This window comes from Drosophila innubila, chromosome X (genome assembly GCF_004354385.1).
Source record: "Drosophila innubila isolate TH190305 chromosome X, UK_Dinn_1.0, whole genome shotgun sequence".
NCBI classification, from domain to species: Eukaryota; Metazoa; Arthropoda; class Insecta; order Diptera; family Drosophilidae; genus Drosophila; species Drosophila innubila.
Window position 1 is genome coordinate 13122995 of NC_047626.1, and position 16739 is coordinate 13139733.

The window sequence follows — 16739 nt, forward strand, 5'->3', positions numbered from 1 at the left end:
GCAAAAATAGCTGTTTTGTTCACAAAAGTTAGCTTAAAATTATTAAATTATTTGTTTAAAAAAATAGCAAAAGTAATTGCAAATTATTCGTTGCACATTAAAGCTTAATATATTTCCTTGTATCTTATTTTGGACTAGCGACTAAAAAAATTTTCCTCAAGCCTCAATGATTCCCACCTTATTTGTCGGTAATAAGTTTTCGATAAAAAATATGCCAATTAATTTTCTTAAGTAAATTAAATGTATCCCTCAATCTCGAAAATTAGTCAAATTACCATTACAGATAATCACATTCGTAGCTAAAAGCCTTTCTTCGAACTTTATATGATAGAGCAAGCTCTTTTATATTTTTCAGTAAGAAAATTTCGGAATCTAGCTTCTTAATAGCTAAATTGCCAACACTGTTTCCGGCTGTGCCCTCCACATGCCACATAATTTCATTGCATGCTTTTGTGCGCTGACTAAAATGCCAAGTTTTTATTTTGTTGTTGCGTTGCGTTGTCCGGCTCTCAGTGATATAAGAGAAGTGTGAGTAGGAAGCATCAGTTAGTTTGGCGACATGACCGTTCTCTTGTAAATTTTACTCATATTTAGTAGAAGTGTTAGTGCCAGTTGTTGTTGTTGCTGCTGCGCTAAGCCGACGGCAACTGCGACTGCGACTATTGCCTTTCCAAACACGTAGCCGCAAGCCATAGCTTATCCTGTGCGTTGCGTCGCGACGCGTCACGATTAGTATTGCCATTTTAGCTATTAAGTAGCTAGATTTAGAAATTTGGAATACCAAAAGCTAGAATTGCTATGCGCTACATCTGTCAGTTACTTCAAAATTTATTTTGAAACACTTTAACCAAATTAATTAACTTTAAATGCAGAATAAATTTAGAGGCCAAGCCATGATCAAAATGACATTTCGCTTCAAAATTGGCTAAGTTTTTACAAAGTAATACAAGTTTGAAGTTAGTCAAATCTTTGACTTGGCAACTTTACAAGTCAAAATTTTTGTCCGATTTACCATGATTTTATACAAAAAAATGAAACGTCTTAGAATCAAATTTAAAGTGTTGTTTTATACCAATTACGCTATAAGGAGTTGATTAAAAGTGAAATCAAGGGGACCCTATGGTATTAAAATATAAGCCAATATCTAGAGAGAATTTTTTAATTTAATTTTTTAATTAACTTCAAATGCAGATTAAAATAAGAGGCCAAACTATGGTCAAAACAACATTCACTTTTAAGCACGTTTAAGCTAGAAATAGCTACTTTTTTTTTTATCAAGTTTGCTATTTAAGCGCTGGAAATTCTGGCAACACTAGTCGCGTTGCTGCTGTCTGCCATATTGGGGTGTGGCCAGTGTGCGCCTCCTGAGCATTCAAGTGGAATTTATGCGCGGCGCCTACAAAACGCCTACCACCAGGTCCGCCGGCATTCGGACTTCGTATTTGGCATTTGGCATTTTTGCACTGTGGCAGCCTGAAACCTGTAAACGTTAAAAATGTGCCCAATCCATATGACGCCCATATCGGGCGCACAATGAGTATGAGTACATTATCCTTTGACATTCATGCGTGTGTTGTGTGTCCATTTTAAATAAATGCTGACAACCAAATGAAAATATTTAATGTACGTGCCAAGTATTCAAAGTTGACATTTCGCATGTCCTGTCCTAAGTTTTTTGCTCTGACCACTCCTGTCCTGTCTTGTCCACCTACTCTCCTGTTCGTCTACCTTTCATCTTTCAATTTTCATGTCGCGTTTTTGTCATATACCCGTAAATCGTTGAATACAAGGGTATAATATATTTGTTGCAATGTATGTCATTTATGGCAGACTCCATAAAGTATCTATGGCTCGTATACTTAAAAAAATCAAACACAACCTTTTGGTGTTAATGGTACAGAAATCGGGGAATAATTTCAGAGCCGTTAAACGAAATTAAACGTGTCATATTTGATATTTTTCAAATACCAAAAGCCGAAACGCATGTATTGGAACGGCTTTGGTAAATTTTTCAAAAAATTTAATTGTTGTTACTTAAGCTGTATATTAATTTTATCTAGATAAAATACATACACACATTGAAACTCATTCATACAATTAATATGTATTTAAATTGAGTATCGGGTATCTTATAGTCGGGGACTCTACTTATTGTTTATGACTGAATTCCGAGCGCGTCTGCGTCACTGTCGGCATCGTAAGCGATACGACAATAGCGACGCCAGCAGCGTACTCGTATAACTGTAACTGTAAGCCAAAGGCAATCGTCCTTCGAGCTGACACTCACTACAAACTGGACTCTAAGCTCTTTGGCTTAATGAGTCAACGGCGCGCAGTTGGCGAGGATGCGATAGTGACAGTTGAATTACTTTTGTACATTCTCATATAACGGCTTTGGGTCTTTGGTAATGATCAAATTTATAGATAAAAGTCTAATAATCTGATAAGTTGAATAAAATAAACACGCTTCAGTTTCCCAAGAGCCACTTGAACTGGTTATCTGTCGGTTTAGTTCGGTAATAAGTATTTTAAGCTCAATAAATTTGTTGCCTTCACAGCCTCGATTAATTACTAAAGTAAATATTGTATATGACTTTTGGTGTAAAATTAATTTATACAAACTGTCCACAGCTATTAGCTTGGAACAACCCCATCTGGGATAAGATCTATAGTGTCTCTAAAGTTGAAAATAAGAGTTATTCTATGATTTTTAATTAAAAATTCAAATTTAATTATTATTTCATGCTATTGTACGTATACTTAAAAATTTTTTTTAAAAATTTAGACTCTTACTCTCATTAAAGCTGGTTTTTCAATGTATCCTTACATTTTATCAATGAGATAAGATACATGGGAATTTCTTTAAAGTTCTTTTCATATCTAAGTAGCAATTAAGTCTGACTATGTTTAGAAAATATTCAATATACGCAAAACAAGCGTAAAACAAATGTATAATTGCATCAAATTATCATGTATACAACAGTAGTGAATCCATCCCACTGTGGGAAATATTCAAAAGTAATCCAATTTCAACACCACCGTCGTCATAAATGAAAAATGAAAAAATGTTGAGCATCATTCGACGCCTACTTTGAGTATTCAATTATTTATTATGATTATGTTCTGAAATCCATTTGTATTTGAAGTTTGTTAATGGGTCATCCATCATTTTGAATATTCAATCCCACGCGCATAACTAAAACAACCCCCAGACATTTAAAAATGTTTACTTTTCATATTCGTAATTCCGTTTATTTTCAGCAGTTAGTTTTTTTTTCAGTTGATTTATATTTTGTTTTAATGTCTTTGTTTATTTTGAAGCAAATTTCTACACAACATTTGTGATTTTGTAATTGCATTATCAAAAAGTGAAGGACAATACAATCGAGGGTAAAAATTAAACTGAATAGCTAGGTATATACTGTTGAAATACACTTTCAGTTGGGACCTAGCTGATTTGATGTTGTGTTTGCTTTCTATTTCTATTTTATACTTATATTTTTGTTATTTTATTTTCTCTTTTTAACTAGTCTAGTCTACTACGGTCATTCCAAGCAGCTCTATCAGCAATTCCATTCTAATTCACTCGCTAGCACAAAAAAAATACCTTGTACAATATATTTAATTTATACGGTTCTCTCACAAATTCCACTCTTATCGAGACATACAAAAGCAGAATTAGCAGAACCTTTAGAATTTGACTAACACAATAATAATAAAAAAAAAAAAACGCAAAAATCACTTAAAAAAAGGGGTAAACTGAGAGAAAAATATTAACAAAGAATTTTGCATAAATTGCGGAAAGGGTGGCGAAACTAAAGTGGCTTTGGCGTTTAGTCGCGGAGCGCCTTCTGCTTGGCAGGCTTCCTCAGTGTGCCGGTGGGCGTGGTCACTGCAGCTGCTCCCGACGTCGAGTTGCGAGATTTCTTATGCAGTCGCTTATGATAGCTCTGGGCCAGCGAATTGACAATGGACACTACGAAATAGCAGACCATGCCAATAACAAATGTCTCAAAGATCTTGGATAATAGATTGCCAGAGTCACCGCCAGCGCTGGCGCCGCGTCCACGCTGCTGTCTATGCAATCGCTGCTTCTGGTTTTCGAGAAATCCTTTAAATGGCTGCTGCAGCTTGCGTCCAAAGACGGGAAGCGATGCCAATAAATCGACAGCACGCTCGAGTAGCGACTCATTGAATGCGATAATCACAAAGATTTTCTGTATGTGCATCTTAATGATGGCCTTGCCAATAAGTGTCGCTCCAAAGAACGTCCAAAATGGCACCAGGAAATGTCCGCACGTGATGCCGGCCAAATCGAACAGAGGATTGGGAATCTACAGCAAAATACGAGTACAAATGTTACAAAAGTTTTTCAAATATATTAAGTCATCTACATACGCTTGCACAAGCCAGTATGCCAAAGAAGCCAACGCGCTCGACTACGCGCTCCATGAACAGCTTGCCCTTGTCCATTAGGCTAAGATTCTTTTGATGACGCTTGGCATTGAGTGCCTCAAATTCGGCCAACTCCTCGGCATCATCGGGATCGCAGCCGGAGAGTCGAGCGGCCTTGGCCATAAAGTATGGCGGCAGTTCGCCCAGTGCGGTGCCAGCGCCCCAAAGGAATGCCTCAAGGCGTACTTTAGTCATTATGGCCCAGATATCGGGCACACGCTTCTCATATGGCTCCTCCGGACAAATGATGCTGTTATTAAAGATACAATAACAATATTAGCAACATACTTTTTAGACACATGATCTATGAACCTACTCGTCGGGATATGGTGGCTTGGGAAAGTTAAGAGAATTGCACTCATAGGCGGCCAATGTGACACTGGCTATGTGCGGTCCCAAATATAGAAGAAACGTGTGTAGGCCGGTGCCCAAGCCAACGGATGAGAGGACACCCAGGCCAATCCAGTAGACAAAAAACCAGGTGTTTTGACGCACTAGCTCAATGGCCATCTGATGAGGACCATCAATTTTATAAATTATGCTAAATACAATGCCTAATACTATTAATACAGCCAACAGGCCGCGTTGCTGCATTAATCTGCAAAAATGAAAGAGAAAGGGAGAGTGAGCATGTGTATAAGTGAGACAGACAGTGATATGTGTAGTAGGGTGCATCGATTTGTATGCGCCAAAAACAAAATTGACAAATGTTAGCCGAAATTCGTAATATACTGTCAATTTTTAAATATTTTAACCAAGAAAGCATAGTTCTAAAATCAATTCCTAATCTTCGCTCTTTGGATTCAAAAATTTAATTTTTTTTTTTTTTTTTTAATTTTAAGCATGCATTATTAGCAGATCTTTAGTGTTTTTAGTCCGATCCTGGCAAGATTGGTATCAAAAGTCTTGTTAACAATAACATTACTTTCGCCCATGGACAAAAAACACCAAATTTTTAAACTCAAAAACCGTGGATTAGGAACTGATTTTAGAAGTATGGTTTCTTGGTGAAAGCATCTTAGAATTGCCCGTAGATTACGAATATGGGTTACCATTTTTTTCTTTTTTTTTTTGTTTAAGTCAAGTGTGGTCTTCTCTTCTCACCTGCTGCTCCATGTGCGCAGCAGTGCAATCAGTTCGAGTGCACAGTATTTGGACGTCTGCAGAGGACGTCGCCATAGCACCAGCTGTGCTCGCTCATCGCGCTCTTTGTCTTTTTGCTGTTTATCCTTTTTGCTTAACTGCGTTTTGCTCGTCTGCTTTATGTGTGCCTGTGCCGTTGTTGTTGTTGCATTTGTCTGCATTTTGGCAGAGCTGCTGTTGCTAATTGTAAATGAGGTGTTGCTGTTGGAGTTGCTACTGCTGCTGCCGCCGCCCTTTGTGCTCCCATTGGGTGCCTGTTTCTTTTGACTCTTGCTGTTGCTGTTACTGTTGCTGTTGCTATCGTCCTGTTTGCGCTGGCGTGTGCTATTCGCATGGCTGGCTGTGTCCTTTTTGGTATGTTGTGACATTTAAGCGCTTTTCAATGACTTCAAGTAGCAACTATGTAAATGATACAAAAAACAAAATCATGAAATTTAACGCGCAATTTTCAATTGTGTTTTATTTGTGCTGCCAGATCGTTTCGTTTGTCTACAAGTTGCAAAGCTTTTACAAAAAAGTTAGTTTAATGTCTGTTGATCATGCATTTTGTTTCTTTATCTGGTGTGACCAGCACTGTTGCCAACGTTGGAGAGGAAAAATTAGCTGGAAAATTAAATTTTTCGTGCACTTTTGCATAGTTTTAGAAAAACTACTTCTAGCAAAAAAGTTGAATATATTTTTAAATAGCTAGATTTCCGGCTAAAAGAAATTTTCAAATTTTTCCACTATCGAACTTTGAAAATAGCCTAGAACTAGCTTCAAAATAGCTAAGTTGGCAACAGTGCTGAGCAGATTGCTTTGTTCTAGTATGAACAGCTGATTTCCTTATCGATAATTTATTTAATGAAATCAAAATTTGGTGTATTCCATGCAACTATAAAAACATAATAAAAAAAAATTTTATAACAAAAAATCAAAATGTGAACTATAACAATCTGTTTAAAATTTGGATTATTTGGTTCATGTTAGAATAGTCTTTCAATGCATTTGGCAGATGTAAGAGCTTTTCATTTTAACCTTTAGTTCGTAAGTCGGCTGGCGGTTATATCTGGTGTCCTACAGATTTTGGGTTAGTTGGCAACATAGCAACTAAAAATACGCATGTCTACTGATGTCTGTGCCTCTATGTATGTATGTATGTGTTTGTGCGCGCGGGAAAAGCACAACAATTACAACAACAGCAACAACAACACGGGATTATCATACGATACTCGAGCACCAATAAAATGAATCCACATGCGTTCGCAGCTAAAAGAGAGCAACACAGACATTAACAAAAGCACGTGTGTCTGTGTGTATATGTATGTAAGCTTTATAAAGCGTGGCAGATGACAACAAAAACAACAACAATAATAATAAGTACATTAAATCATGCTGATCAAGCAGCAAAGAGTGGACATTAACACCAGTCACACCACGTACATACATGCATACATAGTCAAATGAATTTGTACTAGCTGCCAATGAGGGCTTGTGGGCTGTACTGTGGTGGGTTGCCGCGGGGTGGGGAATGGTGAGTTAGCGCTTATGATTGCCGCTGCTTAATCAGCTGTTTGTCTGCGTTTTGTTGTTGCTACAGTGTCGCCGTACACTACACGTACATACGTGTGTATGTACAAAGAGTATATGATAATTGAATAACAACGCTTTGACGCCGTTGTGTGGTCAACGTAAATATGAAATTTTTCTTTGTAATGCCAGACTCGCAACTGCATTAGTGGTAACTTCTGCAGTTAAGCCGTTAGCCACTGCTGTTTTTGTACATTTTTGGGGGTGGCAAATGGCGTAGCGTCGTCGAAATTGACAATAAAACCAATATACAACCAAATAGCAATAACAACAAAGAACCAGGCAACGAGAAAGAATAAATGCGTCACAAAAATGAGCTTAAAACAAAAATCAATTTCACTACAACTGCACTGAGATGTTGTTTTGCCATGACAACAATTACAATTACAATTCACATCATTTTCATTTCGCACAACTTTTACGTGTTAAAGATACAATATTAATAGCACCAATAATAATAACAACAACACAAATTAACACTTATTTTTGGCCGCTGAGGCGCCTGTTTTGTAACCATTTTCTTATTTTACCTGTCTTCTATTTATTATTTTATTTAAATATGTTTTCAACCTAGCAGCTCGGTCGCTAAACTTCACTTGATACTTTTTACATAAAAACAATAATTTAATTTAATTAATTTATAAATGTGCAAACTACGCCTGTATTAAACAACACGTATAAACTCCGGCTAAATAATAGAGGCTACTAGAGGTGGCGAAACATCGATGGAAACATCGATGCATCGATGTTTTCCATTTTTTGATAAACATCGAATGTTTAATTCAAATCATCGATGTTTTTCTTGTTCATTTCATCTCTGTTAGTTAGGGGAAAACACGTATGTATTTTCTAAAACCTGTTTTCGGTATTGCTAAGGACAAAGATATTTGCTATAATCTGATATATGCACTTCAATGGTAAATTAATAACCTCGAAGTTATTAAAATATTTATGTTTATTATTTCTAATCATAAAAATCAGCCTTCCTCACATAAATTTGGAATTTAATCAATTAGTGGTGTCCAAATGTACACTATTGAATACTTTTTCACAGCAAACTTACATCTTTGTCACGACTGCATTAAATAAAGCATTTTTACGAAAAACATCGAAACATCTATTTCTAGAGGCTACCCACCAACTTGACTATTTTATAGCTAGATCTGGCTATTTTCAGAATTCGTTTGCTAGAAAAATGTCAAAATTGCTGGTAATCTGGATATTTTAAATATATGTTCAGCTAAGTTTTGCTCTAAATATTTTTGGTAAACTGTGCAAAAGTGTCCACAATACCAAATTAAACACAAACATCTATTGATCCTCCCCAAAACTTGCCAGCACTGGTGAGGAAGACAGCCACCCGGTCCAAATGCTGCCACCCTGCAGAATTTACCGATGTGGCAATGTGAACCATTTTGGGAACATTGTCAAAATTGGTAGCTAAAAGTTTGTCCACCCAGTTTTGGCAAATTTCGAAATTTTGAATCTAAAACTTTTAAATTTTTTGCAAAATTTTTGTTAGAATTTTCTAGATTTTTTTTATATTTATTGACGCACTTCAAACCTTCATAAAATGTTTACCTTAATTTAAACAAATTTAAAATAAGTTAATTACATAGTTATGGCATTTTGACATTTGCAGCACCTAAATTTAAATTTTTATAAGTGATGGGCGGCAATATCGACCAAATAAGCTTAGAACTATCGAAGGCACTATCGCCCTTATCGATTGTTTGGCACTATCGCAGCGCTATCGGTGGTAGTCCGGGACTATCGATGGTTTTTGAAAGCTTTTCCTTTTCGCGTTGTACATTGCAAGATGTTTTTGATATTGTAATTACATCTAAGTACAATGTACATTGTAAATCATTAGGGCGAGTACTCAGAAAAAGTTTGTCAGACGCCAGCGAAAAATGTTTAATAGTTTACCGAGGCCTAAAGAAATCCACATCCATCCTCATTTGCGCGCTTCGTTTAAATTTTGAAAAAGCACAGCTGATTATAATACATTGAGGAGTCATAGGAAATGGATAATGTACAATATTCTGTGTGTTTTGTAGAATACGACAATGTGACTGGAGCGTGCTCGATTTGTATTTATGTAGACACATATTGCTCTATCAATGTCTGGGCTCTTAAAACAGCGAGAAATTCGAAATTCAAAATATCATCGCACTTGACTTCAGTTGAGGTACATTTTTATCATGAACTGCTTGACCGATAAGAACAAACAAAAGCTAGAGGAGTCCGAGGAACATGACGTGTTTTAATACCCTGCGCGGGTTTATTAAGTTTGCTTATGTATATAAGACGCAATAACAGACAGTCAAATGTTGTTGGTTTTTTGGACAAGTTAGTCAACTTTTTTATATTTCTTTTTTTTTGTATTTATTTAATTAATAATAGATTAATTATTGTACGCTTAACCAAGAGAGTCCTATTCGTAACCATACACACTAAATATGCACAAAATTTTGTTGTATTATTACACAAATAAAAAAGAAATGTAGTTAAATATATGTACCTCACAAAACATGAAAATTTTACGGTACACAAGAATAGCAAGAAAAATAAATGTCAACTGAACAAAATGGTGCCAAGTAAATAATGTTAAAGCATAGGTAATTTGAAATACTAGCGCGTATAGAAAATGTTGATATAAAATAATTTTCACGTAACACTTGTTTTTGACTTATATATTTTTTTTTAATTTTTTAAGATAATTTTAAGTTGTTTTTGTTGGTTTTTTGTTTTGTTTTTTCAATATTTTACCGCCTTAGACCTGCACAATTTGTTTAGCTATCGTTCAGTTTTTTTTTTTTTTATCAGTTTTTGTTTTGTTTTGTTTTGCATTATATTTTAAACTGCATGCTAAACGTAAAATATATGTTTCTGTATAGGTTGTTGTTGCGTGGTGTTAAAACGCCTGCCGCTAGGGAGATGCAGTCACTTTCTACTTATCCATGCCATAGACATTCTCGTCAGAGTAAGCTATGTACAGGAAATAATCCTCCTCGTGGTGTTCCTATACCGAAGGACAGACAGAGAGAGAGAGAGAGAGAGAGAGAGTATGAGTTATTGCACTCAATTAGAAACTAAATTAATCTTACCTGATACAGGGAGCCCATGGTTGCAGATGTTGGGGGAATGACATTGTTGACGAAGAAGAAGAGTGCATCCTCGGGACGTAGGTGAATACGTTTGCGTATAAGGAAGTAGAATTGGCCGACAGTCAAATCAGATGGCACCAGATACTTCTTTTTATCCAAATCACCGATGCGCGCCTTTGGTGCCTTCTCAACGATCACCTTTTGAATCATCAAGCAGAAGCCAGAAAGTAAAAACGTAAACAGGATTAGGTACGTGCAAAACAGTATTAAAATTATCAAAAAATATAAATTAATTTCGTCTTTTAAAAGTTGAATACTTATACGTGACTATAAACAATACATTAAAATACACCCATTTATTTGTGTAGCAATTCGTGCAAAGACAGAGAAAAAATAAATAATAAGTATATCGTTAGATTTTTTTTAAAAATTCTAGACCTGACAACAATTTGTACTGAAATATTCTACACAACAATACTAGACGCCTGATTATGGAAAAGTATTGAAACGTTACACAAAGTGTAAAATTTAACAGATATTAATAACATGACATATACGATATTTTATTCGTAATTTTGTGGCGGTGGTCCTTAAATGTCAGAGATTTAGTTTTTTGGACATATTTTCGAGGTCAAAAAAATCGGCATACTTTCACTTTCAACAAAATATCTAGATTAAGGAATAATATAAAAAAATAACAAAAATTATTAAAAATGTATTTAATGCATTTTTATTTAATTTCAAAAATAATTTAATATAATTCAATAAATAATATATTTTGTCAATCTCTCAACAATTTTTAAGACATTTGAATGCGTGCTTGTTTTCAGGAACACCAACAATCGCTTTTGGTTTGGAAGGTGAACATTTTAAAATGAATGCAGTCTAACATTGCTGTTAAAGTTAGCTTAACTTTAAGCTTTAAAGCTTGCTAACAAATTGTCAAATATAATGGCCGACGTCATTGGCCGTTCTCAAGGTGAAGGTGGTCTACTGCATTATTTATGTACATTACGTACATATGTACATATAAATACATGCAAGTACAAATTCATGTATAATATGGACATATTATAGCCACTGACTGGTCAGCTGGCCTTGCCTGCATTTCATTTGTCGTCAGCTGTTATGTGACTTGTGTTCGATGCTTGCCAAAAAAAAATTTAAAAAAAAAAAAACAAAATTGTGAAACACAAACAAGCAAAAACACAAATTGTTGATCGAATATAGAAGCAACAAGGAGAGAGAGAGAGAGAAGGATGCCTGCACGATCATCATTAAGTGCAAAAGGAATGCATAGAGTTTTACATGCATTTGCTGATAAGGAAAGGGGAGGAGGGGAAAAAGAGCTTTGCTTTCCAATGTTTTGTTGTTGTTGTTTACGCAGCAACAACGTTTCTATATGGTGAAATAAGCAATCAAACAAAGAGAAGAGTGCAAAAATCATTATGACTAATTCTCTACTCATTGAAAACGAAAACAAAAACAACAGCACAATTTCTGATATTGGCTAAAATCATGGATTGCGTTTGTTTGCTTTTATATATTATTTATTTTATGCGCAGTATTAAAGCAGTCTGACCAGACTAAAACAAAAAAACACTAAATTTTGATTTACAATAAAAATGAAAAAAAAATAACAACTGGCTTGTTGGCCGTGTGATTTTGTGACGAGGGATGGGGGAGGGGGTTACGCGCTGTGGGGGGACTCACAAAACAACCAAGTGAAAAACAACACTACAACAGCTGGGAGAGCGAGTCAGCTAGCAGTTACACACACACGCACACACTCACATAAGTTGAACAAAGCAAGTTTGTATGTGAATGTGCGCACATCAAATTGTTTGATTTTTCACTAGATATTTAGCAAGCGTTGACTCTGACAAGTGCATTTTACTTTCAAACAACATGTGTGAAAAACTACCTTTGACAATTAATTGCACAGAAATGGCTACAAAATTATTAACAATTGCAGGTATAGCCAATTTGCGCATTATTGATTTTCCCCGCTGATGTGTGCAGCAACAACAACAACACAATAAAATAGAACGACGCAAAACAAACGCATACATACAAACAACCCACACAAAAACACACACACAGACACATTCATACACACACTGTGTAGGGCTGGATAAAATACATATACATGCATAGACAGAAATAAATAAAAATGTGTACTTACGGGTACACGGTCGGGATATTTACGACGGATCTTGTCGCCTTCGGCGCGACGCTTCTCAAATGCATGCTCCTCTTTATATTGGAACTTCATGATTGTTCTTGCTAAATAATTGTATAAGAAACGCAGTTTTCACTTTACTCTTCAGACAAACAACAAAAAAAACAAGTTGTCACTCTCGTATGTAATTCACTTATGTTGGCTGTGCACTGGTGAGGAAGACTGCCACCCGGTCCAAAGGCTGCCACCCTTCAGAATTTACCGATCTGGCAATGTGAACCATTTTGGGAACATTGTCAAAATTGGTAACAAAAAATTTCCCACCCAGTTTTGACAAGTTTCGTAATTTTTAAGCTAGAATTTTTTTTTGTATATAAAATTTACTTTAAATTATTAAAATTATAAAAAGTCATGGAATTTTGAAATTTGCAATACCCAAATTTAAATTTATCGTTAAATCTGGCGACTGGCGCAAGTCTGACCAAAGCTTGGCAGCACTGGAATAGAAGGCTGCCACCCTGTCCAAGGGCTGCCACCCTGCAAAATTTCCCGACTTGTACCATTTAAATCAAATTGCAAATTTGGTTGAACTTAAGAATATTTCCTTTTCCTTAATTTTCTCTAATTATGAATTTTAAATTTTCATCAAATTATTAATTTATTGCAATGTTATTGCATTTACATTTACCAGTGTGACCGCCATCTAATTAATACTGACTCAGTATGCTGCAGTGCTGCCAATTTCTTAGAGGAAAAAATAGCTGTTTCTGGCTGGAAAGCATCTGAATTTGAAATAAGTGCACTTTTCCATAGTTTTAGAAGATATATAAGTATATTAAAACATAGCTGCATATATTTTTGAAAGTGATAGATTTCCGGCTAAATGCAATTTTCAAATTTTTCTCGCATCGAACTTTGAATATAGTCAGCTATAAAATAGCTAAGTTGTCGACAGTGGAAATATACCAAAATAAAACGGAAAAGTGTTGAAAAACGTAGATAGTACACAGTGCGCTAAAGCACTGAAAACAATCGAGAATTAACACAAAAATCGATGACTTTGGTACATCTCTAGGTTTTGGTTCTTTTCCTCCGTGGTTTTCAAGTTATAGGATGGCCCCAACTGTAAGTGCTCGCGAAAAATCGTAGAAATGTTGCGACATCACAAGTAAAACGTGTAAAATAAATGCAAAATATTAAAACATACATTAATTGGCGTGCATGTACACTTTTATTTGTGCACAACTAGCAATAATAATGTGAAGAAATTGTGAAAAGTGAATAATAATTTTCATTACATTTGAACAGGCCAAGACCAACAAGGGTGATACCAAGGCGCCGGCTGCCAAGCCCGCCGAGAAGAAGGCGGCACCAGCCGCAGCCAAGGGCAAAGTTGAGAAGCCCAAGGCCGCTGAGGCTGCCAAGCCAGCAGCTGCTGCTGCCAAGAACGTGAAGAAGGCGCCGGAAGCCGCTAAGGACGTTAAGGCCGCCGCTGCAGCCAAGCCCGCTGCTGCCGCTAAGCCAGCAGCTGCCAAGCCCGCTGCTAAGGATGCCGCCGGCAAGAAGGCACCCGCTGCAGCAGCCGCTGCTGCTCCCAAGAAGGACGCCAAGGCTGCACCCGCCAAGGCTGCTGCCAAGAAGCCAGCTGCAACTCCAGCTGCTGCTCCTCCAGCAAAGAAGGCTGCACCCGCTGCCGCCAAGGTTGCTGCACCAGCTGTTGCTGCTGCTGCTGCCGCTGTTCCAGCCGCCGCCGCTGCTGCCAAGCCCGCTGCTAAGCCAGCTGCGGCTAAGCCCAAGGCAAAGGCTGCTGCACCAGCTCCCAGCAAGCTTGCGAAGAAGAATGTGCTGCGTGGCAAGGGACTGAAGAAGAAGAAGGTGTCGCTGCGTTTCACCATTGATTGCACCAACATTGCCGAGGACAACATTATGGATGTGGCCGATTTCGTAAGTACCACAACAACACGGCTCCACATTGCTAACAATCGATCAACACATGTATCACACGCATCAACTGGAGCCGATGAACATAACCTCGATAACAATAATGATAATGACATGGGCAATAGCAACAGCAACAGTGACGTCAGAGATACCACACCAAGCTTTTCATTGCCGCAATACAGCCAGAGGCTCTGGATAAAAAGTTGTGGTTATAGCAAAGTTTCAGTAGCGATTAAACTGCACGTAGCTGAAAGAGTGCCGCGTACGGTTAACAACTGCTGCAACAATTGGAATTTACATAATATCTCACTGTCACTGTGCTCATGTTACCATAATATAAGATAGCGACATTACAGAGAGCGCTCTCAATTATTGCGCTCTTAAATTGATCAGTATGTAAACGGACATGTTTTGTCTCACTTCTTATTATTGTATGTCGCTATCTTTATTATTGTATCATCATTGCTCGTCCTTTAGTCTTCTTTCTTTCACTTTTTTTTTTTTTTTTTTTGATCGACACATTTTATTGATTTATATATATATAAATCGATTGTGTCAATATCTAGTACAAATGGCTTTGCATACAATTTTTTTTTGCGTTTAAACAAATTCAAATCTTCTGTTCGTGATCGTGCGACACTTCGCGTTCGTTTGGTGCTTCCCATTTTCATTCTTGTGGGAAGTGCGCCGACAAAGGGGCTCTGGACACTGCACAACGGGGTAGCCACTGATCGCCAGTACCGGGTCTGGCCAGTTGGTGCAACCGTCTGTGAACAGCGTCAAGTCGTGCTATGTGTACCGCCACGTGGTGGGCCCTGGGTTGAACGTCATCACATCCGTGATGCGTCAGGCCGAAATTCATAGTGCGCCCTGCTATAAGCGTTTCACATTTAACTCCGTGACGCTTGCAGGTTTCTCCAAAAGCAAAGCAACTCTCAAAATGCGCTCTCTCTTTGATTGAGCGCACACTACTACATCCTCTCTATGAGATTGGGGAAACTGTTAGCGCTAAGCGTGCGCTTTTATGTTACATTACATATACCATATGTTAAATATATAACATATGTTAAATAGCAGGGCGCCCCCACAGCGTGTTGTCTGTCAGCCTTAACGTCGCCGCAATGGATCAGGTAATACAGTTATTAATGCACACAGCTTCGGCTCCCCATTTTTATATATATTAATAATTATTATAATGTAACCTTTTTGGCCACGCCGATTTGCCGTTAGAGAGTGAAAAGCTTTTGCGTGTCGCTCTGATGGCAGTGTACTCAGTGGCATATTAAAAAATTGGTCACTCTTCTTTATTTGGGCCTTTTGTTGACATTTCCATTTACTTTTGGCCTTAACAAAGAAAGAGACAGAACTACTCGACTACTATCTATTATGGTATATGGTAGTTGTTAATATATTAAAATGTCTTATTGCCATCTCTTTCTAATTTGTGTTTGTTTTTCACGCACTTGGCAGGAGAAATACGTGAAGGCTCGCCTTAAGGTCAACGGCAAAGTGAACAACCTTGGCAACAACGTCACCTTTGAACGCTCCAAGATGAAGTTGCACGTCAGCTCCGATGTGCACTTCTCCAAGGCCTATCTGAAGTACTTGACCAAGAAGTACTTGAAGAAGAACAGTCTGCGCGATTGGATCCGTGTTGTGGCCAACGAGAAGGATTCGTACGAGCTGCGCTACTTCAGAATCAGCTCCAACGACGATGAGGACGATGATGCGGAGTAAAGATATAATCATCAGTTTTTTTACTACACAACATGTAAAAAACTTGGTTTTTACTATATTAAAACATCAAACTTATATCAACTTTGTCTATTCAATTTGGCTTGCATGTGTTATCATCTGAAACTTTATTCATGATCATTTTGGATAGCAGATATAATCAACATCGGATTATTTTTATGGTATGGGGAAATTTTTACTGGCGACCTGTGAGATCTCTTGTACCCGTGGAGCTTGGATATATTGTGCCCATTTTTGCAAGGTCCGTTCACCATATCAAGTCTTATTTGCTCTAAAAACCGAAGTTCATGCAACTATTTTGAGTACCCTATACTTAAAATTACAGATACAGATTAAAATAAATCATAGCAATAGTGTTTAGATAGATTTTATATTTTCCGCTAAGTAGCTGAAAAGTGTCTTCAAAAACAGTATTTTAATATACAAGTATTTATTCCTCGTGTAAATTCGTTCTAACTGTATAAATTTCTATTTAGATGTTCATTTTATATACGTGCTCCAGACACGACTTCATTTCATGTATTCCAACAATCATCTACTAAGGTATTCCATTTACATACCCATGCTAATAAAAACTGAATAAA

At 37.0% G+C, this 16739-nt stretch overlaps 4 protein-coding genes across 4 annotated transcripts in view; 1 reads left to right on the top strand and 3 right to left on the bottom strand.

Annotated features, from left to right (window-relative positions):
* Positions 1–3477: 3477 nt before the first annotated feature.
* On the bottom strand, positions 3478–7859 carry LOC117794296 (vacuole membrane protein 1). Its single transcript, XM_034634901.1, has 5 exons — positions 7698–7859; positions 5560–5997; positions 4772–5053; positions 4399–4705; positions 3478–4334 (listed from the first exon to the last, which is right to left on the bottom strand). Exons 2-5 carry the CDS (start codon positions 5964–5966, stop codon positions 3834–3836), a joined length of 1497 nt encoding a protein of 498 aa, XP_034490792.1. The 5' UTR covers positions 5967–5997; positions 7698–7859; the 3' UTR covers positions 3478–3833.
* A 1670-nt stretch (positions 7860–9529) lies between these two features.
* LOC117794302 (arginase-1) overlaps positions 9530–16739 on the bottom strand; it is a 41081-nt gene continuing 33871 nt past the window's right edge. Inside the window, exon 6 of the mRNA XM_034634908.1 lies at positions 9530–10059. The gene's annotated coding sequence lies outside the window, so the exon portion shown is untranslated. The remainder of the gene's footprint in view (positions 10060–16739) is intronic.
* Positions 9872–12661, bottom strand: LOC117794311 (gamma-aminobutyric acid receptor-associated protein). Its single transcript, XM_034634919.1, has 3 exons — positions 12463–12661; positions 10278–10475; positions 9872–10192 (listed from the first exon to the last, which is right to left on the bottom strand). Exons 1-3 carry the CDS (start codon positions 12550–12552, stop codon positions 10121–10123), a joined length of 360 nt encoding a protein of 119 aa, XP_034490810.1. The 5' UTR covers positions 12553–12661; the 3' UTR covers positions 9872–10120.
* Positions 13558–16212, top strand: LOC117794303 (60S ribosomal protein L22-like). The gene is made up of 3 exons (XM_034634910.1): positions 13558–13584; positions 13768–14403; positions 15871–16212. The coding sequence occupies exons 1-3, from the start codon at positions 13573–13575 to the stop codon at positions 16135–16137; spliced, it is 915 nt and encodes a 304-aa protein (XP_034490801.1). The 5' UTR covers positions 13558–13572; the 3' UTR covers positions 16138–16212.

Coding starts and splice junctions, on each gene's coding strand:
- LOC117794296 (XM_034634901.1), bottom strand. CDS start 5,966: ATGTCACAACATACCAAAAAGGACACAGCCAGCCATGCGAATAGCACA. Junction 5,054..5,559: donor CTGCGCACATGGAGCAGCAG/GTGAGAAGAGAA, acceptor TCATTTTTGCAG/ATTAATGCAGCAACGCGGCC. Junction 4,706..4,771: donor AAGCCACCATATCCCGACGA/GTAGGTTCATAG, acceptor CTTTAATAACAG/CATCATTTGTCCGGAGGAGC.
- LOC117794303 (XM_034634910.1), top strand. Junction 14,404..15,870: donor TTATGGATGTGGCCGATTTC/GTAAGTACCACA, acceptor CGCACTTGGCAG/GAGAAATACGTGAAGGCTCG.
- LOC117794311 (XM_034634919.1), bottom strand. CDS start 12,552: ATGAAGTTCCAATATAAAGAGGAGCATGCATTTGAGAAGCGTCGCGCC. Junction 10,476..12,462: donor AATATCCCGACCGTGTACCC/GTAAGTACACAT, acceptor ATGATTCAAAAG/GTGATCGTTGAGAAGGCACC. Junction 10,193..10,277: donor CCATGGGCTCCCTGTATCAG/GTAAGATTAATT, acceptor CCTTCGGTATAG/GAACACCACGAGGAGGATTA.